The sequence below is a fragment of the Harpegnathos saltator genome, unplaced genomic scaffold (assembly GCF_003227715.2).
Source record: "Harpegnathos saltator strain DR-91 unplaced genomic scaffold, Hsal_v8.6 scaffold789, whole genome shotgun sequence".
NCBI lineage: Eukaryota > Metazoa > Arthropoda > Insecta > Hymenoptera > Formicidae > Harpegnathos > Harpegnathos saltator.
Window position 1 is genome coordinate 1,134,598 of NW_020230636.1, and position 26,467 is coordinate 1,161,064.

Here is a 26,467-nt window from a genome sequence, read left to right on the forward strand (position 1 = left end):
ACCGTAATAGGCCCCTACAACTGTAACTGAAAAATACGAAATATCAGTAAAATTCATATCGATATATCGATTTTGTCGGAGACAAACAAATATCGATAAACATTCGATATATTGTCTTTCGATATATATATATATATATATATATCGATACTTCGATATTATCGATTTATCGTTGCATCCCTAGCTGATATGGGCGTAACGCTCGTTCGCTTCCTCGTTCGCTCGGCTGTTCGTCGTCGAGCGAATTATCGTACCAAATTTAACTGTTGCCCTGACAAAAGTGGCGTTTGATATTTTCGGGATGAAAATATCGATGTTGCTTAATAAAGATTAATCGGAGCGAATTTCACAGCGAATAAATCCCGTTAGTTTTCAGCGCGAATCTGCGTCGCGACAAATTGCGATGTAAATTTAGCCCGCCCTGCTCCCGGCATGTAGCGGTTTCAATTTCCGCTCTAAAAATGCCATCCTCAAATATAACACACTTCTTACGTCGACTGATATATCTCACAGTCATGTGCAACAGGCCGTTTTTCGATGTTATCTCGGTGTGGTAGCTGCAGTATAAAGGAATTTCTAGAGGTGAGCTCTGAAATTCTGCAGAATGGCTAAATCGCATGTTGCATACGTAACGTAAGACACATCGCCCTCCGCAAGTGTGCGGCGCATTTTTGCGAGAAGTGCAGATGATAGTCGCGCGACGAAGAAACGAGAAGGGTGCATGGGTCATGCCGCGCCGGGCGACGTCATAACGAATATTCGCGGAATCGAATTAATATAGCGACAATTTATCAGTATGGGAGCAAAATAACTCGAGATTAGCGTCGCTCGCGCGATTAATTATTCACGATGAATTGCTCGAATCGAGTTGATACGCGAAGCGTTCGCAGCAACCTGTCGAAAAAAAAAAAAATGCCGACGTCCCACACTTTCTCGCGCAATCCTGCGTAATCGCGTCGCGCGCGCGCGCGCGCGCGCGCGCGCGGTGCCGAGTGCTTCCAGGGTGAGACCGATTACAAATTCGTGAAAGAGCGCACTTTCGCGAGCACAAGTCGCCAAGTTTGTTGCCGAAGTCGACGAAACGCCCGGTATATCGCATAAACAGCTGTACAGCAGCTGATACGTTCCCTGATATTTCAGCCATTCACGCGTGACGACTCCCGTGAATGCTGATGCTCAAAAGTTAGAAGAGGGCGCGTGGAGAAGAGACGGAGTGAAGGACGGGGTGGGGGGGGGGAAGCTTTTCCAGCACAGCACGGGGGGAGAGGGGATGAAGCTGGATAAACGCCGTACACAAAACGTACGAGACGTCCTTAACTGGAAACTGCCTCCGACACCCCGAGGCATAAGACGTGCCCGCTTACAATTCAAGGCATACACCCACCGGCAAGGAACGGCGAGGGGGGATGCCGGTCCACGGTAGATACTCACGCGGTAAACGAATTAGGGGTTGATTTCTCGGGTAGGTAGCCACCTATCCACTCTTCTCGAGCACAGCGCAGCACAACGACCACGCTCTAGCATGCCGTATCGTTCTTCCTGCCCGGTTATCTATCGTCCTCTCGCCACGAATCGAGGCAAAGGGTTAGGTATACCGTGGCAGCGAGCCCGGCGTGAGTGCCGCGGCACGAGAGATAAAACCAATCACATGGCACTATACACACAGAAATTTATTGCCGCAGATTATCTGGCGGCAGTCCAAACACAAACACATTTCTTCCTTCGGCCACTCGTGAGAGAGACGGGCTCGTGTACGGGGGATAACGGGCAGGTTCGAGGGAGGGGATCGAGTGAGTGGTGAGGACGAAGAGAATTGTTGGGGGGGGGAGGGGAGGGGGAGAGACCGCCGGGGAAAAAGGAGGAAGATAGGAAACGCGCAACCTCGGAAGGATGAAGAGGAGATACAGTGAGCGAAAGAGCGGAAAGCTCCGACGATAGGTGCGGGTCGTCGAGCTTTCCGCTCGTCCCTACCATCTCTCGTGCCCTCCCGCCCCACGCATTGGGGGCTCCTCGCGTTTGAATCTCGCGGAAGCAGGGGATTTCCCCAGAAAAGACGTGCATCGCTTTTTATTGTCGGATAGACCATTTGAACAACAGCCAACATGGCAATCCGAGCCCTCCTATGCGTAACGTTGTCCTGTCCGCGTCTCCGCGACCTCTTCCTTTGGCCCCTTTCCCCGCTTTTCGCCGGCGGACTTACTCCGCTATAGCTTACAGCGCCTGTGTCTTCAGCCATGCGAGCCGACTTGTCTTGCTGCTCGCGCGATGCCGGATGCGCGATTTATACGTTTACCGGGGAAAATAGACTGCTACGTATCGAGCTAAAATAATGCGAGAGCTCGCTACGCTGGCTGACGGATGTGCGGGGTAATCCTGTAAGTAATGAATGCACGCGCTTCGCCTCTAAAACGCGCTTAGATTTTACGTTTAATCCAAATTTATGAAACACACATCGTGAATTATTGCATATCGCGTCGCGCGTGAGCGCGCATGACGCAGCCTGCGCGCGCTGATCTTCGCTGAAAATATGTCAAAGATCTCGATGCGTTTAAGCTCAGCGAGTCACGAAAGAAACGATGACGCCTCGATTCGGAGAGCTGCTGTTGCACCAAGTCCAGTTTATTTCCCCGACGGAGATGGGTCTCCGTTGCTGTCAGGAAAATTATCTTAATGGAAAATAACTTGATAGCGAAGCACGAAAAGAGAGATTTACGGAAAATACAAGCATCTAAAGAAATCGACAGGTAGGATGACAGGGAGAGAAGGGGGACAGAAGAAAGAGAAAGAGAAAAAATTCCTCTACCTTTTGTTATTTTAAACGAAACAGCGGAATGAAAATGGAATTGAGATATTTGTAAACAAATAGCGAACAATGTTAACCGTATTTTCTTTAACGGATTCTCTAAACGGTAACATATATGTATATATATATATATATATATATATATATACATATAGATATATATACATGGCTAATCCAATAAACGCACATAACACAAATGTAAACGGTTTTATAATGCGCTAAAAGGTTGCTTTCGTAGCGCGCAAGGCAAACGAAAGCCCGGACGCGCGGGAATAAGAGGTAGCACGTATACGCATTTGCCAAGAATACTGCCGGTATCCAAGAGAGCTGATATCTACTTCCGTATCCCGGCCAATAATCTATCTTCGAAAGTAACTTAACGGGAAATCGACGGAGTACGCCGAACAGAAGCCGCCTATGCTGTGGATCGGGGAGTATCTGCAACGGCAGGAACAACATTTTCCGCGGGGATGAGGCAAAGTGAAGAAGTTTTCCTATCGTTCGCGATCTGATATTTGCATAGCGAGATCAATACCAAGTACCGCTAGATCGAGAACATTGGAGAAATATCTGGTCGTTGTTGGCATATCTCGCGAACGCGCGCGCTCGCGCGAAACCGAACCACCGGAACCGGTCAATGGGTCTAATTTTTCATATTCGCGAATCGAGTGCTTTTATCGCGCGACAACGGTGGCAGCGAGATCACATTGTAATCGTCGAGCGTCGATATATCTGATATCAATTGCGTATATTATTTTTACCGACTTTTCTCTCCCTCTCTCTCTCTCTCTCTCTCTCTCTCTCTCTCTCTCTCTCTCTCTCTTTCTTCCTTCCTTCTCTCCGAGCGATCGGTTGCAGCGTTGAATTACAGCGCTTGAACGTGCAAGCCTTTTGCAGAGCAGTCGAAACGGAAGAAAAAAAATAAAAATTCGTATGAGAATTCTTCTACTGATAAGGAATAAAATATCTGCTCATCCCGGTCGGTCGTATTAAATTTTAAGATTAAATCCACATGACGAGAATTTAAATGGGCATCACGAGCATCCGCTGAGTTTAAATATTACATTGTAGCTCTCTCGCCAAGAGTCACTCCGACGTAGCTTAAAAGTAGACTCCCTCTGGCGCGTCGTACGGAAAATACGACTGACTAGACTTTGCTCGACGTTCCCGAATGTCATTCAGCGTAGATTTGAGGAAATGGCGGCTTTTGTCTTCTTCTAGGTGGCCCATTCGTAGTCGTAGAAGTGGACGATGAAGCAATCGTTTCAAATCGGTCGTTAGTAGGAAAGTCGTTTGGAGAATCTTTCGGCCCGAGAAGAGAAGGATATCTTCAGAAAGTTTCCATCTATAATCGCCGTGCGGTCTTTAATCTGAAATCGCGCGAAATCCGAGTCTTTCTATTCGGTTTAACTCATTCTTTCAATCCAAAATTACGAATTCCGAGGGAAGATAGCGCTAAGAATAACAGAACATCGGCGCGGTCATCCTGTCTTGACTAATCCGAAAATTATCCGTGTGTACGTAAACGCAAGTACAAGTCGAATTACTAATTTCTCGATTCTCCGCTCGCAACGAACGCGGCTTAAGTAATTATTAATAAAGTACCTTTAGTACACACTACTACAGCACATTCTGTGCATTCTGTGTAAAACGGTGCAACAAGCAGCAACAATTGCACCGTAATAATTAGTCGAGAGTGTACACGCATTAATACAAGTTCCGCCATCGTTGAAGTTTCTTGTACGTAGCGCGTGTGTTGTAAACATACTTAATAAAGCAACCGCGTTAATTAACAAGCGACAATTTGTCTTTCCGCTAATGTTTCCTAATGTCTAATAATAAACCGATAAACACCGGCGCATAATATACCATTGTTTGCCGTTACTAAACAGTTCGCTCATTTTAGTTGATTCAGTATCCCATTGCTCCTCGCAAATCAAGCTTATTCAGCGCCGACCGGCCTTTAATTTGCGCAACAATGCTTTTCGCGCGCTATACGTGCCACGGTCGGGCACGACCCACGGTTAAACGTTCCGCGCGGGCGATAGGGTTCCATTAAATATTATCGTGACATTAGAATCGCCAGTAAAGTTCGGGCGCGCACACACGCATATACGCCCCTGCGCTTCCGAGTGCGCGGGCGGAAAAGTTCGGCCGGGATGTCAAACAGTTTCCACCCACAAATACCGGCAGACCGTGAAACTTGGGAAACGATGCGCCCACCAGCGCGGCCGAGCACAATACTTCTTGGTATTCCCGTCACAATGGCGCGGTCTCGCATGCTTTATTAAGGAGTTCCCACCCGAGACCTCGAAAGGTTAACGTGGATTACGGTAGCGAGGCCCGCGGGGCTTCTTTCTAATACTCCTAATTCCCCGTACGCGCGCGCGAGCGAGCGCGCGCGCGTACAACTTCCAGGTCTCTCTCCGTTACCGCTTCGCGCTACCGTTCGAAGCCCGTTGGTGGCCCCGAGGATACCCCGAATCGATCAGGGGGCTACTACCCTACTCGCACCGCCGGAACGGACCGTGTAAATTTCCACCTCCGCATCGTCGACGTTTCTCATTAATCGCTGATCGATCTCCTTGCCGGGTGATTAACGTCTCGTACGGCGATAGGCGAAAGAGTAACGGCGACCGGGGCCGGCTAAGGGGAATCCAGACCGGAAGAAGCGAACAATCGAATGTAGGAAGGAAGGAAGGAAGGAAGGAAGGAAGGAAGGAAGGGGGAAGAGGAGAGAGAGACAGAGAGAGAGAGAGAGAGAGAGAGAGAGAGAGAGAGAGAGAGAAGGATACATAGTAGGTCAACTGAGCGGATGGTCTGACGAATTGCCAAAGTGCGAAGGGCGATCGTGCGCGCAGGGTGACACTCGAAATGCAGCTCGGAAGCGTTCGCTTGCTCGTTCGCTCGTTCGCTCGTTCGTGCGTACGCGGATTCGCGTCGAGACAAACAGCCAGTAGCGCGGTTACAGGCTGTAAGCGAGATTGTAGCGGCGGCTGTTAATTCGCCGAACATCGCGCTAACAGCTATCCGTCTTCCCTACGTCACGTAAGTATGCGCCGGCACTCCACTCGCTGAGGTATTGGGGCGTAAGGAGACACGAGGCATAATTTCCTCCCGTCCCACTGCCATCGCTACGGAGCACATAATGAATACACGCGCCACGGTTGCATAGCGCATAGCTGTGTCACGTGTCGCACGTGACGCGACGGGGGAAACTTTGAACGCTTGTCATCGTGAGGTGGCATTCGCGTGCGAGCGAATGCACGCGCTCGCGCTCGCAACGAGTGCAGCATGGTCATCAGGTTGTTACGTGACGTTTGAGCAACGATGACGACGATAAAAATCCGGGGGGCTCCGGGGTACTCAGGTGACCGAGGAACGAGGCCGAGAAGTTTGCTGTGTGACGAATACCTTTTTCTTCTTCTCTTTTCATCAGAGAAGAGCGAATCTCGTAATCCGATGCACGCGGATTATCATTCAGGATGCCTGATTCGATGGCCGAATTCCTGCTGCAATTTATTCTCAAAAGTGACATCGGAGTGTTTTAATTCGCTCCCCTTGCTAAAGGCGACCTGCGGCGTACGTAATTGTTCCATATTTCTCGAGAAAATCGGCACATAAGTAATTTTATACGTATATACATACATTCTCCCCGTATATGTGCTGCGTATAGGAAAAGTGGACGAGTGATCAAGAGAAAGAGAAGGTGGCGGGAAGCAGGGAGGGAGGTGGAGACAAAAGTGGCGAAAAAGGAAAAGCACAACTACGTTTTATTTCTTTTTGATACGAGTTCGACGAGCGTCCGATAAAACGGTAATCGTTATACTCCGTTGCGTCGTAAAATTCGCGCAGCAAAAGATCCGCCCTCGAGAAGATAGATTTTCCCTCTCGGAGGAAGATCGAGTAATAATTTTAGTAATTTAAATTTTGCGCCGCGATCTCGCCGTTACTTATCAAGCAGCACGTAGTTTCCGTTTACCCGTTAGTAGTCGAATAAGGTCTCCTTTATTACCTCGTTATGCAAACACCTACGACGTCACGCACGTCCAGCACGTCGGTGCGCACAACGACAAATTCTTCGTTGGCGATGAACATATCCGGCAATAACAAGGAATTGTCCGATTGAGGCGGTCGATGGCGACGTGGCTTTCATAATGTCAAAGATTAAATGTCACGCGGATGATGAAACTGTCCGAGTTTCGTCGTAACACTCGATTAAAAAAAGATAAAACTCCGATGACAAGTTAATAACCGTCTGCGCGAGGAGCCGATGAGCCTCGTAAACTTCGGACGATGACTCCTGCGAAGCTGAAAACTTCCAAGAGTGGAGACCATCAACATCAATGCTGTACATCATGCTGCAGCGGTTGTCGCTCCGAGAGACATGTTGCGTCCGTATTAAACCACAAGTTTCATTAAAAGTAAGAAAGTCCGCGCGATAGTCCTGTAATACGCAATCCGAACGGATTGCAAAATGTCGCTGACTAGTGTAATCGGAAGTGTAAGTAGAAACGATCGGAAAATGTTGCGCGAAGATAACTTTCGAAAGGCGTGAAAGTCGATATCATCGAGAATTTCTGAATCGCGAAATACAAAGTAGCCTAATTCGCGAAATACAAAGTAGCCTAATTCGCGTTATCCGCGCAGTGAGAAAATGTGCGCAATTTGATAGATAAAAGAAATTCGAGTCTTTAAACAATTCAAGACTACTTTCGCGCGAACGGAGCCAGCTGCGGGAATAAGGGAACCGTAATAGAATACCCTTTTACGGAATCGTAGACTCGACCGCGCCGATTCTCTGCTCGCCAAATGAATACTGCATTGCCAATTGTAAAATGTACGGGAAGAGAAGGCCACGTGCGTCGTAATGACGTGATATTGCCGACATGTTGGGCGATAGCGGCCGCTCGTTAACGTTAAAGTCTTACATTTCGTTTCCGCCGGCTACGCCCGAAATTCGTATTACGAGAAAAGCTCGATTCACCGCGCGCTATGTTTGTGCGTCCCCTTTCGTGCCGAGAACAATGGCGCGGTGAGAAGCGACCGACCAAAGAGCTTCCGTTTCCGGTGTTACCAAAGATTCGCCCTCTTGCGCCGCTCGTGCATACGCGCGCCTTGACGCGCGACTGAATTATTATCCGTGAGCTTGCAATCCACAAAAAAAGGCCGTACGTTCCGCGTTGCGATGAGTGAAAATACGGAAACGAATATCGCTACTGCAAAGTGGCGATCCCGGTCGCGCGGTCGTTGAATAACGGACGGAAACGTCATTGAGTTAATTGTTATTTGACCGCACGGTGAGTAAGCGGAGCGTAGCGCGCGTAAATCCGCACGCTTAATCGTGAAAATAAATTCGCATAAAAATGAAGAGATATTTCGGCAAAGTGTCTCTACCGAGACATGTACGTCACGTTTGCCCGCGTAAGCGAGTGGTAGGCGAGTGACACAATTAGCTTGAGTAATCGAGAGAATGACTTTGCGCTAGCTCAAGATTACCGGACGATGAACGGATTCGCCGTGTGCAGGAGATTTCCCTCGCGTTTAACAGCTCCTCAAACTGTTACATCTCTCCCGCGGTGAATGAAGCTCTCTGAGAGAGAATATTGAGAAGTATTATTAGACTACTGAGAAAGTGGATTCGTCTCTTATCCAGCATGTCTGTTCTTTTCATCGCGCCGCGCACCGTGCCAAGGAAAGAGGAGGCTCCCGGCTGCTGTTTGCGGTCCTCTGCCTTTGAAAGTGCTGCAAGTATCGGTTCACATGGAAACGCACTAGAGACTGCGGAGACAGAATCAGTGGTGTCAGTGGTTGCGGCTATGTCGGCGATCTGAACGCGCGCAAAACAGCACTTGCAGCTGACGTTTTACGCTTTGCGGTAGCTGATGGTAACCAGATACGTTCCTCGACGCAATTGCGCCCCTCGTCGCACGCTCGCGCGCAATCATCCCCGTCGCCCCACGGCCCGGCGACCCAAGTTCGCACCACGCGAGCCGTCCTCAGCAGGACTGACCTGCGGAGTTTTCATGAAAATTCAGACTTATCGGGAAAACGGCAGCCGTTCCACCTTTCGACCTCCGCTTAAAAGTATTTCGCGATTGGAAACCTTTCCAGGACATCGATATGCCCGAGTTCGAATGGTCTGACATAGCCGTTCTCCTCTCCAGCAGAAAGACATTTCAATGTCGAGCAGTGCCCGAAAACGCGTTTCAACCTTCGACGAAGGGATGTTTATCGAGAAGATTATTGTTCGCGCGTTTCCTTCTTTTCCTTTCTCTTTCGTCTTCTCTTCTCTTTCTTTTTCGCTTTTTACAGACGTTCCAGCTGGCGTTTATTCGGGCTAAAACAGTCAGTCGCTGAATAATTTATTCGTGTAGTCAGGAGCGTCGTGTATCGTGTATCGACGAGCGATATAATTCACGTAGCGTGTTATAAATTGATTCATAAAATGTTATGCAAATATGTTAATCAAAGAAGTGTACGGTAACACGTGTGTATTAATTGGGATACGTGCAAGCCTCTCGTCTGTTGATAATTTCGCGCAGCCTGTGTGTATGTACGAATTCGAACGATATTGTTCACAGGGAAACAACTCACACTCTGTCTCGTGTGTACATTAGTTAATATTCTCTTAACAACACTACACTGTTACAATTAGCTGAACGGTATCTGGTATCTTCGTGTTCTTAAAATTTTACATTTTTCCTTCTTGCGCATCGAAAGAAGACGGTTTTGCATAACAGATACGTGTACTTTTGGTCTCGTGCAATTTTGGTCTCGTTCGTTTCACGCTTCGTCGTAATGCTATACTTGCAACGCGTGAGAGTGTACACCGTGTAGAGACCGCAATAGTGCCGGGATTAGATAAACCGTGCAGTTTTCATTAATTACCAACATTACACAATGTCGATTACCTGGTAATTTTAAAAATAATGCTAAAGGCAGGAATTGATGTTCTCTACTGTGTGCGAGGAACAGGAGCCGATTGGCGATTGGCCGAGCAACCGCGTGGAAATTAATTAGCGAGCCAATTTAACTTTAACGACCGTTCGATTCCATGGAGTTTCCGACGAGGTGTGTACATTGATAATAATTTCCCCGAATGCACACCACTGCCTTACCAGAATGCACCCCGTCAGAAAAGTTAGCAAAGTTAATTTTCTGATCGGCGGTTGATTTTACCGCGAAACAATGGCATACGGAAGATGTGCATTTTAAAAATTTCATGACGTTTGCACTTTCCGTTCAATTGACCGAGGATTTAATTAAAACATGCAATACTCTCGTGCAAATGTGAACAATTGTAAGACATTAGAGAGAAATCGCTCCGTAAATATTGCGTAGGAAGATTCTATCAAATATTCAGCAGCAACTTCAAACTGTCGAACTATTCAAGCTCAAGATTGGACAGATCTGTATGATCAAGATGTGTGATTATACAAATATATGATCGAAATATATTAACCTTTTGATCGGAATAATAAAGTTTAACGTTTGAACAATTCAGGAACATTCGGAACCGTTTAAATTCATCCGCTAATTTAATTTCGTGAGAGATAAGATAAGTCAGTTGCTCGTAAAAGATTCAGCTGATTTATTTACGAAACAATTATACGTATATATATACCGTATCGGTCGTATGTCGAATATAATCGGAGCTGTCGAAGAAAGACGCTGTATCAATAGTTATCGCACATACGCATACTCAATGTATCGAGCACAAGCGCGCCAGCCCTCTCAAAGCAAGCGCGGCCTTTTGCAACAGGATTTTATTTCCGTAAGAGGATCCGAAACTTTCAGTTACACTTTAGACGTACACGTCGTGACGCAGCGTTCAATCGACCGTCTTGAAATTTTTATGAAGTAACAAATCCGCGCTACTCTACGTGACTTTAAAGTTTCAAAATCACTATCGTAGATCGCCTTAAAATGACATTGTCTCGAGTCTCACGACAGGCCGTGCTGAGTGACGAGGAGATTTGCCGAAATTTTGTTAAACTTCCGTAATCGCGATGATTCATTGTGTTCTCGTGTGCACGAGAATCGCGGCTGTCATCATATATTATTTGTAATTATTGTTTGCTAAAATAAGGATCACGATGTATACAATGTATCGTGTTATTTTCACGTATTACTGTTATCATATGGCACGCGATATATTTTGCAAGTCCACCGAAATTGACGGTATGACGAACGTGAATATCACGGAATGAATGAATATTACGTCCGACATTCTGATACTTCATCGCGATTCGCGTGCGTATTACAGCTTAAAATGCAAACACACGTTAACGATGCGTAACCCAAGTGTAGCTAATGCAAGTTTACATAACGAGAGATCCCAAGAGTCTTTTTCCTCGCTATTAAACATCACTCTGCTCGAACGAATGAACGAATCAAGAGTAATCGTTGACGATGAGAGGAAAAGGGATATCGTTTAATGGGAAAAATAAACCCTGTGCATCCTGCTTCTCTCTCTCTCTCTCTCTCTCTGTCACTGCGAAAACTCCTCGAATCGTCGCGTAAACTAGTGGACTAATTTAATATGTGCCAGTCACCCAGGAATGGACTGTCGTCTGTCAGGATCTTATCAGGACGCACGCGATGAAACGGACCGATAGGGTGGGACAAAAAAGGGCTACCGGTGTCCGGCCGCGCAACTGCTCGCCCTTGCCGGATACGTACGCGTCAACTACGTCGCTAAGTTAAATACTCCACGATGCTCAGAAGCGCTCGAGCACCGAACATCGCGTAAGAGATCGTCCGCTCAGACACGCGTCTCTATTTGCATAACAGAGGCGCGTTGCATAATAGAAATTGCCCCGCGTTGTATAACATTGCGTGCTCGCATCGTGCTTGCGCGCGCGCACGCGTGCACCCTACCCGCCGAGAAAGAGAAAGGAATTTCTCTCATTCGCGTGCTGGCGAATAATTAGCAGGCCTGCCCGTGACATGAAGTTTGAAGCTGTTGCTGACTGGATCTGCACAGCTGCCTCACATTTTCCACATTCCTTGGACGGATCGAGGTCGCTAAATAAGAAATTATTTCGCACGAACACCGCCCGCGGGTGTTCTCCCTTCCTCCCTTGGCCCCGGTGAGTTTTTTCTCAACGATATAACGCGAATAATTCATTAATCTCTGCCCGAATTCGTCACGGAGACGTTGTAATGACCGGTTACCGTAATAGATCACACGCGCGCACGTGTCGCCGAGAATTTGTGACGTTACGTATTTATACCGTTGTTATCATTATCGCGCTAATAGTCGTATTACCCTCCTTCTTTCTTTCCCATCGATCACGTGATAGCGATTATCCGTTTGCTCGTTTATTTTTATTTTCGTTGATATATTCTCGGAGTAATTACACGTTCATATCGCTTCACGTAGCCAGAAAGCGGAAGATTGATTGCAAGTGCAATGCGCTCGGTAATGAAAACGCATAAGCCCCAATCGACCACCGTGTTTTCAGATCGTTAGTACGAGAACACCCCGGCCGGCTCTAAGCGTCGATCCATTATGTGTACGCATTGGGAAACAGGTACGATCGACAATGATACGGCATCTTGATAAGAAGATCAGAGTCATATCAGCATCGATTAACGCAACCGCAAGGCTACGCCGTGCGGTTGTCGCTGCTCCGCGAGCGTTTAAATCAATAAAGTTCGAATGTAATTTAATTTTATAAGCATCTCGCACAGCCGAGAATTTTATTTACGCGAACACGAGTGTGTGTATGGCGTTTCGATAGACGTCTCCTAATGGAATTATGACGTAAAATATCACGCTGCCATTTATATTTCTTGCCGCCTTTGGATGCACACAGTTATCGGGGAATAATTGCATATCACGTAATCATTCCACGACGTAGACTGCTGAACATTAAATTCGCGATTTATTTCACGTCGAATTTCTCTCCCCATTTATCGCTGCGGTACGCGAAATCGCCCATCGCGTGAATACTTCCTTGAAACAAACGAACTATATTTACAGCGCGCTACGCTCGTCGTCGTCTAAATAACGATCTATAGAAACGCGCGATGGTATCGTGAGTCTCATGTTCAAACTAGTATTACTCTGCAAACTCTCGGTAACAGTAAGCATTTATACAAAATTGCAAGTGTGCACGTAAATACACGTGCATGTACAGTCGTGACAAAGGAAGGTAAATGACGATGACCAGTCGCCAGTATCTCGAATTATTCGATGAAGAGAAATGTGTGGGAAAAGGTACTCGACAAAGAAGACACAAGAAGAGATGTGTGCATATTTCACGAGTATTTTAATGGAAGAATCAATTCTTGGGCAATAATTCAAGGAAGAATCAATGCGGCAGAAATTTCCGAATCCTCGTGACAATTATCCACTAATTAATAATAAAGATTAATCCGCATGCTATTTTCAGAACAGACATCGCGGTGATAATCTTTTAATGCGCGACCTGCCATTCCGTGCGTTGAATCGAGTACGATTCGTGCTCGCTTGACAGTTTCCGTCGCTCGCGCGACTCGTTGCTGCAGTGGCAGTCCGTCCACCACGTGTCACTGACTCTCTGAGGGAAGAACTCCCCCGGGAGAAATCGAAGGTAAGACTGAGAGAATCGACGGAGTGTCGACCTCGAGTGTCGTCTCGAGCTTTAATTTTTACTCCCGCAAGGCAGTTATCGGATAACGAGGCGGAATCACGTTTGGCGATACGTCCGAGTCGAGAATCCGAATCTACTGACGTATCGGACGGGGAAAGCTCCGACATGACGAAGAAGGATGTTCTCGGTCTCTCACTTGCCACGCGACTCGCGTCTCCTCATCGAATCACGACCGCGTCGACATTCGCCTCTCGTTCGTGTAATCGTAACGCGCGTTCGAGTGATTACATTGTAAATTTGACGTACGCCACGCCGTGCGTTGTAATAACTCCAGTCTGCCATTGTCGCGGAGTGACGCTGAATCCTTCCGACATATCCGACATATGAAGGATGGGGGTGTTTCTATAGCACACACTTCCTCACGATCGTTTTCCCTCCCATATCTTATCGCAGAGACATTCCGGATGTGTACTATTCAACTTGTCGCTATATCAGTACGATTCAACTATCGTCGAGACAAAGCTCGCGAGCTATTATATTCTCAAGTATAATTACTGTTATAATATAATATCTCGTAACGTACCGTGCGTAATAATGATGTTGTGATATCGTTATTTATATTAACGATCAATCGATAAGTTCTACGATTTCTGTAATACTCGATAGGTGAGTGAAAACATTTTAGGTAGTGACAATAATCTACGGTTGGTCATGCATACTGGAACGCGAACTCGAAATGTTATGCTGACGTTTGACACGGTCGTCTAAATTCTAAAGAAAAAAAAGCACGCACACACACACACACACACACAACAGGGAAACAGAAGTTAGAAATTATAGGGTTGCCAGTGTAACCCCCAGGAACACGGCTACGGCAGAAATAATGTAAACCAACATATAGCTGGTGCATTTTAAATCCACCGCTTCGTACCGTCCGGTACCTGTGCGCAGTATACATATATACACAATATTGATCCGTGCTATTCACGATTTACTTGTTCTTTTCGTCCGCGTTGTGCTCCTGTTTCCATCTTTAAAAATGTAAAGCGGCGATAGTCATGCCCGGCCAATCTTTCATCCGATAAATCGTCGGTTTAGCGACCACCTATTCCTATTCCCATCCAGTCCTTTTTGTATCGCGCTATAGGGCGATCGCGCTATTATTCCCGCTTGTTTCCGCTAACAATACCAATTAGCACTTCCATAAATTCGCGGCTTTTTCCGTTTTCTCGTGGATAATACTTCTGTGTCACGCCACCGTGTGCACTCCACAAATTCTCATTTAACTACGCGGGTTTCATCGTTGTTTAAGTCTTCGCCTCTATACACCGGAGAATTTACTAAGCACCACACACACATTTTTCGTTAATTCCGCTCGCATGACAGTTAATGAGACTCAGTTTTTAACTCGTCCTTGCGCTGCACTTTCACGTGTATTTGCGTGTATCTTTTACGTCGGTACTTAATACTTATAGCGTTATATACACGTGCGTGTTCTCTGTGCACTCGCGATGGTAACAAAGTGTTCAACAAAGTGCTTCGTTTCCTCGCTCCGCGTGTCTCGATATTCCTACGATTCATATAAAATCGACGACGAGAGAGAATCAACTCGATTTGCTTTAATTATGACCGTGAGACATTTTGGTATAACAGGCATTTAGGGGAAAGATCTCGTTCCCGCGCGTATTCTGTCGTACGCGTAGCGCGGCCGATGATGTAAAGTTTAATCACGTTGTCCAAGAAAGAACAACGATAGCTGCGAGAGAAGTTGCATGCACAACGCCCGACACTCCAATATCTTCTGCGATATTACGCTAGAAGCTAGAACGACGCAGCAGCAGAAAGCATTAAAAAATACTGAAATGGCGGCGTGTGACTTTATGAAGAAAGTTTCGCAAAATGGCATGTCAAGTTAAGTCAGATTTATGATATAACCATAATGGACGGTGTGCGAAGAGCTCGTATTTAGATGTCGCGGTTCTCTCTTACGCACTTTGCCGAGTGGAGCCGTATATTTTTTTTCCCGCATGCTGTAAACTCTCATACTTCGATATTCGCATTCTCGAGATGCGTTAGCCGTCACTGCGATGCGCGCACTTGCGGCGCACCTTCGCTGTCTCTCTCTCCAAATCGCGACGATAATGATTCCCCGTGGCGAGAAAATGTCGAATCGCGCGAGGACACCTCCGATGCGAGAGACGAACTCGCTCTGTCGTTTGTTCGACGAATGTTTGCGCGACGAGAGAGCGCACTGTGAGCTTGAAAGCGCACTTACCTTCGGATGAGTGCACGAACGCAACGAAGATCCACGCAGTCCACGGGACAAGGATGGCAGTGATTATTGTCATACTTATTATTTCCGAGAGTTCCGCCGTTTAATTTCCGTCACGTACACGCACTTGGTACAAAACCACGCGAGCCGGAGTCCAGATGCAGACTGACTTGTCGTACCGAGTCCTGCAGGAGCAACACGACACGCATGCGTCCTAGCTTCCACGTGCCTGTCTCTTTCGTATCTTTACTAGTTACAGGGACAATTGTGATTTCTCGGACAACTCATTCTCTCCTACTGCGCAGCAGCAGAAACCGAACATACCATCGAACATACCGTGCGTGATATAGCGTACGCTGTGATATACCGCACGATAAGTCGCGAAGGATATAAGGACGACTTGAAGGGGTGCACCTTTTTCTACCGCTACTCCTCCCTGCGTTTCAAACAGAGATGCACGAAATAGAGCGTGAAAATATTTTTATTTAATAGAAAATTATCGAGATACGTATTTTTAATAATTCTACTCTCACTATCGCTTCGATCACTATCGCTCGCCTGACTGAATCTCGCGCGGTTTTAAACTCGCGACGACTTCGGATTTTGTTTGTTCACTAGTTTTTGCCTCACGAGTAAATCATAACGTCATATAAAATGACAGATGTGAAAATTGCATGAGCTCTTATTCACCTGAGAACGGCGGGCAACGTGGTTTATCGAGTACCGTTGTGTCACGTACCGGCATATAACATTGTTAGCTGGAATCACGGCTAAAGGCGGATGGAACAAAAAAGTCAAATTTCCGCGCGATCCTTTCGAAATCCCGTTTGCTCTCGCTTCTCTTTCGCCGGGAAAGAGTGTATCAGGAACCGCTCATTGTTCCCGAAATTAATGCCGGAAACCGCAACTCCGCCTTTACAAACGGTACACACCACGGCGCGCACACGCTTTGATAACGCGAGATGCACGGAAATAGGGAAACGGAATGGAAATAATTCGCCAGGCTGTTGAGGCAGCCGGGATTAGTGTAAGCCGTTAGGTACGTTCTCGCGTCTCGAGCGTGCGTGTGGCAGCGTTTCTTCTCTGGGAACGTCGGGAATGAGGGAAGCAAAAGAGAGGACGAACAAGAGAGAGGGAGGGAGAGAGAGAGAGAGAGAGAGAGAGAGAGAGAGAGAAAGGGGAAAGGGAGAGAGAAGGTGAAAACGGGATGGTGAAGAGGAAGAAAAGGAGGACGAGCGAAGTAAAGGGAAGATCGGAGGAGGATGCGAGAGAACGACGCCGGAAGTGAGCAAACATATTCCACCGAACGAGCATCGTTAGCTCGAGATTCAGCCTTCGACTTTTCGCGTTTGATATGAATTTTTCTCCTTTGCCGGCGGGCATTAGCGCGCGCATTTTTCGTTTAGCGGATTCCCGGCTGAAAGTCGCGCACGACGGAAACCAACGAGGTGGAGCCCGCGTTCGTAACGGGGAAGTCAAACGAGAAAACTTCGCGGATTAAGCGCAATCAAGTACCGATAATTCCCTGGTGAATCGTGTCTCCTCTCTCACTCTCTCCCGTCCACCCCCGGAGTCGTTTGGTCGGTCGGACCGGGCGCAGGACGAAAGCGGAAACGAATGGGTTGGAGAGACCCCTCGCGTGTCCCACAGCTCGAAGGAAAACCGAATTGTTCGGATTGGATGCCGCCATGTTCACGGCAAACGCTATCTCTTACTCGGCATCGACATCCGCGAAAGCACCCGCGGGCGTTATCTACCGTATTAATCAGGAAGTTCCTCGCGAGAGAGAGAGAGAGAGAGAGAGAGAGAGAGAGAGAGAGAGAGAGAGAGAGAGAGAGAGAGAGAGGTCCTTCAACTATATAACATTAATTTTAATATCAATTCGACAACTCGCGGCTCATTCTCTCGCGACGATGACGCTGTTCGCGATTCTCCGCTGCCGCTCGCCGATGTGAATTAATGCAACACGACGTATCGCGGCATAAGTTAGGAAATGAGCCGCGAATTGCATTGTTCGACGGTACTCGAGGCTCTTTTGTGAGTTCCCTCGATCGGGAAAACTCCGTTTCATTCCGAGTGCAAAACAATTATCGTGAATTTGGCAAACACGCACGTTGCGCGGTTTCATTTTCGTATTCAATTATTAATGTGAAGAGAGGGAGAGAGAGAGAGAGAGAGAGAGACAAAGAATAACGTTCGAAATTTCGACGGTGGGGAAACAATTTCGATTTCGATAGAGACGGTATTGCGCTCTGTTCGTCAAATTCATCAATTGCCAAACTTGTTGAACACCCGACGCAATTATGCAACTTACATCACGAGTCGAGAGTCGAGTTCGGCAGTTCTTGGAAAAGTGTAAATACGCGTTTCCCGCTGAAACCCGTGTCGTTGAAGTATGTTAATTATATAACGGGAAGTTCGAAAGGGACATTGGATGTACGACTAAATACTCCATAAGCTCCATATAACTCGAGCATATAACCTCGCTAGATATTACGGTTGCGTCAAGCGCAACGCCTCGTGCAACCACCATCAATCGTCATTATTCCCTTACACATATGGCATTTATGCTTGAGAATCCTGAAAAGTAACGTCCGTCATTTCAAATATATGTATATGATATGTGTGTGTGTGTATATATGTGTGTGCGTGCGCGCTCAACCCGTGCAACTCGCGCTCCTAGCACGTCGGTGTCAGCGAAATCGATCGCGACATAAAACCCCGGCCTTATCAAATAAACATTACAATTTATAAATTATAATATTACGCACATTTCGCCCTTTACAATTAGTTTTCAACGCCGTGATTATGCAATCTGCATGCGTGTGCATACGTAGCCGTACCTTGAAGAATACATCTGCGTCGATAGTTAGTTAATTAAATTGAGCTATATACCGTCACGCATACAAATAGGATCTCGCTACGCCGTGCAATCGTATCCGGCACAACGTATCTAGCGCATTGCGGTTTTCATATTATTAATTTAACGTCAACGCGAAATAAACACATTTCATCGGGAACAATTATTTTGTAATAGCTGACTTTTTAACGGCCAGTTTATTTTAGATACTGAGATGAGGAAGGTTTATGTAAAATTGACGTTATTTAAAATGATAGGCGCGGTAATGAGATCCGATGGGAGCCGCACTCCGTACTCCGCGAAATGTTATTCACGTACGCTCATGAAATTTTAGCGCGACTGTAAAGAATCTTGCGATAAGAATCGTTGCCGCATTTCAATTTGTACAAAACGAAACGAGAGCCATGATATCAGATATTTTTTAATGCTGGCGAAATTATATGCTGGTATTAATGATGTAATATTGTATAAACGTTAGAACGCGTGGCGCAATACGTAACGTCAATTGCTTATTGTTTAAATCTTAAATGTTTCCTCCGAGTAAATAATGTTTAACAATTTTCTTAAATTTTACAAGACGTACGGCAATAGCATTTTATTTATTAACAAGTTAAATTTCTACAATTGGCAGTGCACTAAATAAATACGATAATCTTATAACTTATCGGAAAATGCAAAATAAGCGCTGTGATCAAACTTACGCTGCATTAAATTATTAAATATATAATGAGGCGTAATATATTAAACATTATATTATTGCGTGAGTTGAATTACGAAGTGTAATATGTGGCAAGGAAGACACGTCATTGGTGTGCTAAAGTCACGTGATCTTTGTCATGATACAGCCATCAAAAGCGATAACTCTTGCCGCCATTACGATTCTGAACGCGGACTCGTAAACACGTTAAACGTTCCTTCGTTATTTTCAATATTTTTAATTTGTCAGAATTATATATAAAGCGCGAGTTTACAACATTACAAGGAGTTTTAGCAAGCAGTTGGAACATATTAAAATTTCAAGAGTAATTATCACGCGTTGTTTTTATTTTCTTACAAAAAAGCTATAGTTGTGTCTAGCTTTCGTATCTTTAATACAGTATTATATAACTAATATGAAAAACTATATCTTTTGCTTCAAATCTAACAGAATTCGTGATCACGCAGCGGATACAATTTTGAGATATGCAGATGCTGCACCGAAGGAATACGATTCAGGTTGAACACGATCAAGCTAGAAGGTAAGCTCACTGACTTCTTATATTCCTACATTCAAGTTTTTGTAGCCGAAGCGTCGTAAATTTAAAGGATTACTACCACGTCTTGTTTTGATTAAATTTAAAACAAAAGCGATATGTCAGTTCCGAGAAATCTAAAGTAAGAGACAGGAAAACACGCGAACGTCGAATTCTCGCGAAAAAATTAAAATCGATTAATGAGCTTAAGTTAGAAATTATACTTTGAAATTTTCTGAATGGAATTTTCACACAGAGTATTTCATTTTACGCGAAACACAATATGTATTATATAGTGTAGCGCAACGTAAATATTTATCTTACGGTAGCGCATGTATATAACCTAAAAAGTCGCGCGTTACTACAGTCGAATGACAACTGACGTGTTAGACGCCGTGCGAACTTCGGAGTGACAACACGCACCGTAAAGCGTCGGATTGAGTTACGATTATAACAAATCTTGGTGAGTAAAGACATCAAGACGATTGCATGCGACCCTGTTAAATCAATCCGAACTTACGTAAAATAATATTTTATGTAATTCGCGTCGCTATCATCGTGTTATTAGAATTGTCGCGAGCAATGAAAACTTTCTAAAATTTGTTGGTTATGTTGGTTTGTCACGTTTCGTTCTTTATTAGATTTCGACATAATCGACATCTTTCTATCTCCTGTTTGTCTAGATCGAATTGTAACTAATCATCAACAAAATTATTTCGCTTTCTGTGTATAGATTCAGCAGAATCTACGATCGCACGGCAGAATTGCGGGAAAGGAAGGAGGAGTTCCAAGAGGAAAGCGGTTTCGGGAGACTCGTTTCCACAGGATGCAGGTGTTGTCTCAGAGGATTCAGTTCGGGTTAAACACAGTCAGGTCAGAAGAATAGTGAGTTTACAGAATCTCTACACATGCGAGTCTTGATAATCAGAGCGTCATAAATTTAAAAGAGTACTGCTACATGTTACATATTGTTGAGTTAGAAACAAAAGCACTTTCGATATGCCAAGACCGAACAATATAACGTAAACGTGACGAAAAATTGAGACTGACTTATATTCTGAAATTAAACGTTAGAGTTGGAAACTTTTGAAATAGAACTTTTGCGAAATACTTCATTTCACGCGAAATGTGTAATATACGCTCATGTCGTAAATATTTTGAAATAGCGTACGTCAAATAACCTAAATAGTCGTACGACGTTGTTTCCAAACGGCTGGCGGCAGCCGGCGGACAACGCGCGACCTTCAATATGACACGCCGGTAAGTGTTGAGTTCAATCGCGTTCATAACACATCTTGCCGTCAATGAATGAGGACGTCAATACAACATCGTGCGTCGCTAAATTAATCAAGATTTGTATGAAGAAAAGATTTATAATATTCACATCACGTTATCACCGGGATTGTCGCAAGCGGTGAGAGCTTATTGAAATTTACAAATTAAATGCGTTTTGTTTTCTATCAAATTTGAAAAAAAATAGCCGACGCCTTCCTATTTTCTATTACGATATCGATCGAACTGTAACTAATCTGGAAAATTATTTCTCTTCTTGTTGCAGATTTGATGAAACCTACGACCATGCGGCAGATACAATTACGAAAGGAACAGAGAGCAGAAATGCGGTACCGGAGGAGCCGGGTCGGGCAGAGCGGGGTTGGCTCGAAGGTACATTCACAAACTCATTGCACTTCTTTTCTTAACTCTTTGCGGTCAAAACCTCGGATGATCCGAGGTACGATCGCGAAAGACTAATCTATTCGTATCTATATGCATTTGTTCGTTCAGCCAGATCTCTGAGTCTAACTAACGAAACTATCCTCTTTTTTGTTCTAGATTGTGTAGCGGAACGTTGCCGACTCTGCCGGTGAGTGACAAATGAGTATTGAAATCAATACTCTGAAAATTTATGGTGATGGATTCGTAGATTGAATGTGTTGAGAAAATATTGTCAGGTTCAATGCGATTTACGTAGAATTTTTGCATATACGTGTTTATGTATTATGTCTAACGAGATGTATCTCTGAAAACAATTGGAAGATTGTTTCTTTATACGTATGCATTTTCTAATATGTAAAATTAATATGTAAAGTATTGATATATTTAATAAATAATCTCAATCGTTAGCAAAATATATCTATAGATAGATACGTACGCAATTTTTAAATTGTCAGACTTGATTCAAGATACAGGATTATACAACACAGTTATTTACTCAGTCTTATCTTCCAACTGTTTCTAATAATACATCATGCGCATTAGAATTACGAGCCAACGCTCGCAAAACTCGTGATTATCTTGCTCACGTTTTACGATTACCACGGTCTTTAATTTTTTCTTATTTTTATATGTGCTTCTGCGTCTCGTGATTAAATTCCGAAAATAGACGTGAATATCGTTAAATTAAATTCATTATAATGTGACGCAGATTAATCTCAATAAAGTACCGCGAAGAAATTGGTAAATTCACGTGTCTTGTTTTGGTCGCGCAAACAATTCTTTTGTAAAGTAAAACTCTTGCTCGAGACTTCACATCAAGATTACGTACATAAAAAAAAATAGGATTTTTTCATTATAATCGTTGTTACATCTTGCTCGTATTTTCATATTGATAGATTTGATGAATCCTGCGATTTTTCATTTCAAATTTTTATGCAAACATTCAGATCGCGATTCCGTTTATTAGAGAAACATCAATTTGTCCGTGATGTTAAATTCACAAACATATTTCGAAAATATACTCCGCTGTGATATCGCGGAACAGTCTTCGCAAAAATATTGCGGAACTGCCTTTGCACAAGTATTGCAAAGCTATGTCTTCGCGCAATTATGGCGAAGCTGTGTCTTCGCACAAGTATTGCGGAACTGTGTCTTCGCACAAATATAGCGAAGCCATCATGCGTGAAAACTTCACGCTAGTCATGATTCCTCCGCGCGCGTACCGCATTGAGAAACTTCGCGGTCGGCGTATTCAGTCCTCCTCAATTCGCGATTTTTTACACACGATTCGCGCCGCGAGTGTGATCTTGAAGTGCCGAAATTTATCGTGCCGCGAGTGTGTTGCTGAACTTCTGAAATTTATCGTACTACGACAGACGTTAATTTAACAAATTGACAAATTCGATTTCGTCTTTCGTCAAGTAAATCCGTACATTTCGTCTTGAAATAGACCGACGGTATCGGTGAGCAATATCTTATCAATAGCTGTAAAATCGTAACTTTTTGAGAGGATTATTTCTGTATCTTTTTCATTTCTCATTTATTGGTTATAATAATAGAAAAAGGTACTAACGAAATGCAAAAATATAATTTAGTTTTAAAAAAATTATCTTGTTACAATTACGACGCTTGTCGAGTCGTTCTGTTAAAGTAGTTTCGAAAGCGATAAAAATTGACGATACCGAAAATGGCAATGACTATACAATCCATTGATGCCCGGCATCGAGATGCTCGGTGAATGCCGTTAAAATAAATATCATGTAAATATCGATCGCGCGTCGCAAGTGCAGTGAAGTGAGAGTAGTGAAGTGCCATCGACACGGGACGATGCCGAGAGGAAACTGGACAGTACAAAGTTCCGGATGCGAGGGGATGCAGCAGTGAATTTCGTCGTCGGTGGACTTGACTGGACATCGGTGGATTTCGACGCGAAATGGTGAGCGTTAAATTCCAACGCTCGCAGAGCGTCATAGTGCATGTTGTAAGTCGCATTGATTTTCCACGGAAAGGTACACTAATAAATTAGTGTTCCCGGATGTGAGCTTCATATTACGACTTATTATTTTCAGCTACAAAATCTTTTATTTGACAATATTCCGGTATAATTCCGTTTCATTTCGACATAGGGGCATAAAACGCTCTCGTAAAAACGTAGAACGATTAATGTTGCATCGCTCGTATCCGTTTGCTATTTTAACACGACACCATGTGGTATCGGCGATCTTTATTCGCCAACATATATTTGATTTTGTAGCATTAAGTAATGAGAGTAATAAAGATTCATATAGATAGAACAATATTATCCCGAGTCGAAATTTAGAATCTACAGTAAGCAATTTAAAATCAAATTTACCGTAAGCCTCGCGAATTTTTATTTGTGCTTCTTACAACGCTCAACAGACCGTGAGTTCTATTTTGAATCTGAAACAACGCTGTTTTTTCATTTTTGCCTCGTTATTATATCGAGCCCAAATTTAAATACACATTAATACTTCTATACACACAATTGCTATTTTCCCTCACAATTTTTTCTATAGCATGTATAGCTTAATGTAGAAATTAAATTTCGCTTCGAATAATCGTTCACAGATTTCTTTGATTTATTTGGTATTACAAAACAATTGCTATATACTATAACAATGATCTATATTTGCATATATATGTCTGATTATGTGATATTATATATTGCTATACATGTGATATAACAAAAACGATAAAACGCACAGTCCGATATAAGTTATCTCATAATTAAAGCAACTTAAGGGCGGGCAATAATAGCTGAATATAACTGACCTATCTCTTCCATTTTCGAAAAGTGGTAATTTAGCGGTAGGGCGGATTTCGGCCGTTCGGCGAATCCTGTAAACTATACGATAATGAGGTTAATAATTCGCGCGCGAAAGCTTCTCACGTTCTACGTAATTCACTACTCTAAGTACAATCGTAACATCCGTGCCATTAATGTTAATATACATCGTAGACGCAAACGTGGAGCATCAGATTTCTAATTCTAATAAATCCAGCGCGGAGCGTGCCTGCTTAGATCGCACCCGTGAAATACCGGCAATTGGAGCCTGTAATTCTTTAACGAACAACTCGTACGTGAACACGAGCAGAAGTCAGCTGCACGGTTTGTGGGCGCAGCCACGAACGGATGCGCGAAAGTAGAACAGGTCATACTTAATATATAAAATCAGAAATGTCATGAAAGGTCGATCGATGAAAACGATTCGAAATAAGTATCGAGATCAGGGAAGGGTCAAAATTTATTTTGGATTCTCATTTCTTTGGATTCTCGAAGACCCACGGTAAAACATATCTTGTTTTGTATTGAAAAAATCTGTCCAGAGATGCTGATTTATCAACAGCTCTGAAGAAGCTCTAATATTACATTTGCGATATTAATGTCTGCGATAGAAAATATCTCTCGATTGGAAAAGATTCGAAAGATCAAAACCGTGTTCTACTTTCGAGGAACTTGTATACGCGCACCTAGGGTCTTTAACTTGGTGTATATATGTGAGGAGCTGTTTCTATCATGATTGCCATTAATCTGTTGTGCCAGTTTCATCGCTATTTGGATCCTTAACCGGTCGATTACGAGTTCTGCAGGACATTACCGGTTACTCGGCTGAGATAATTCCAACGTATTCTATATCACGTCGCCGAACGTAGTCAACAATATCCTGGTAATTAATTATGAGACGTGTATTCATAGCGACAATCATGTCGAAATTGTGATAATATTCACTCGCATAAAAAAATTTTAGAATCTTTGAGATAGCTAAAGTAACATTAAATTTAATATTTTCTTCTCGAATACATCATAAATTCTATACTTAGAAAAATACAAGTTCTCTCTCTCTCTCTCTCTCTCTCTCTCTTTCTCGTGATCCTCGTGGTTTCACGATGTTACTTTATTTTATCATTTGAAAGGTATTTTAACGTTTTACTCTGTGCAATATGAGAAACATATAAACTTTTCGAGGAACATATTAGAAAAATATTAAAAGCCGGACTATATTAGAGATTTACACCTAATACCGCGAGCTCTCGTGTCATTTTCGTTGTACGGGGGGGTACGGTGCTCCGGGGATTCGAGGGAGAACGATACATCGGGAATGTTGCACGAGATACAGCCTCATAGACGTAGACTCGCGACTACGGACAGTAAAACTGCATTCACGCGGTAGAAGACACGAGCCTTCGGTACGTTTCTGTCGGGCGTGCTGGCGGGCTGACGGCACCGAGAGGACAAAGTTACCTCGTGGAATCCCACCGCCCGTAATCTGGCATTTATACACGTGTATACTGCATATAGTTCGTCGGGTCTTCAACCGCGAATCCTCGAGGTCCCCTTGATTACATGTGCGAATGTAAAGCTCCTCCTTGCATCACGTCGGCACGCGTTTCCGCCTCCGCTTTCAAGCTTTGTCCGATTTAATGCGAAGATGCCAATTATCAGGCTGCATCGATAGGAAGTCTACAGAGATTACGAAAAGCGTAGTGACAGTTTACTAGTAATTTGTGGTGTATATATATATATATATATATACATATATAGATCTTCCTGCGCGTTATTTTGAAATATATTTACAATAAGTTTTAGGAAATATATTCGTTTGCAGCGACAAAAGTGGGATAATTAAATCTAAATATGTATGTATATGTAAAATACTTGAAAATACGTGTTCATATCTTTTTTACCGCAATTTTCCAATTATTCCCAGAAGAAAGCTTGAATTTCTCTGCTATTCAACAATTTCTTCTTTGTGCAAATGAAATGGTTTATTTTAATAAATGGTTACTGCCCCGGTTTCTCAATCTTATTCAACGTTTTACGAGCTATACGACACGTTTCAACGCAAAGTTCGCGCAACGGACGACTTAATTATTAACCTCGATGTACGTAGCATTAATCGTTAGTTTCATTACGCCAACTTATATTACTTTTTCATTACCTGCGCGGCGGTATGCAAGGCGCGCGCAAATGCCGGGACT

At 44.0% G+C, this 26,467-nt stretch overlaps 1 protein-coding gene across 2 annotated transcripts in view; it reads right to left on the bottom strand.

Moving 5' to 3' along the window:
* The window catches only part of LOC105181704 (neurotrimin), a 182,910-nt gene extending 167,076 nt beyond the window's left edge, over positions 1–15,834 (bottom strand). For both annotated transcript variants that reach the window (XM_025306574.1, XM_011138660.3), the window contains exon 1: positions 15,662–15,834. In XM_025306574.1, coding sequence (XP_025162359.1) covers positions 15,662–15,734 — 73 coding nt within the window. In that variant the 5' untranslated portion in view covers positions 15,735–15,834. The remainder of the gene's footprint in view (positions 1–15,661) is intronic.
* Between the last annotated feature and the right edge of the window lie 10,633 nt (positions 15,835–26,467).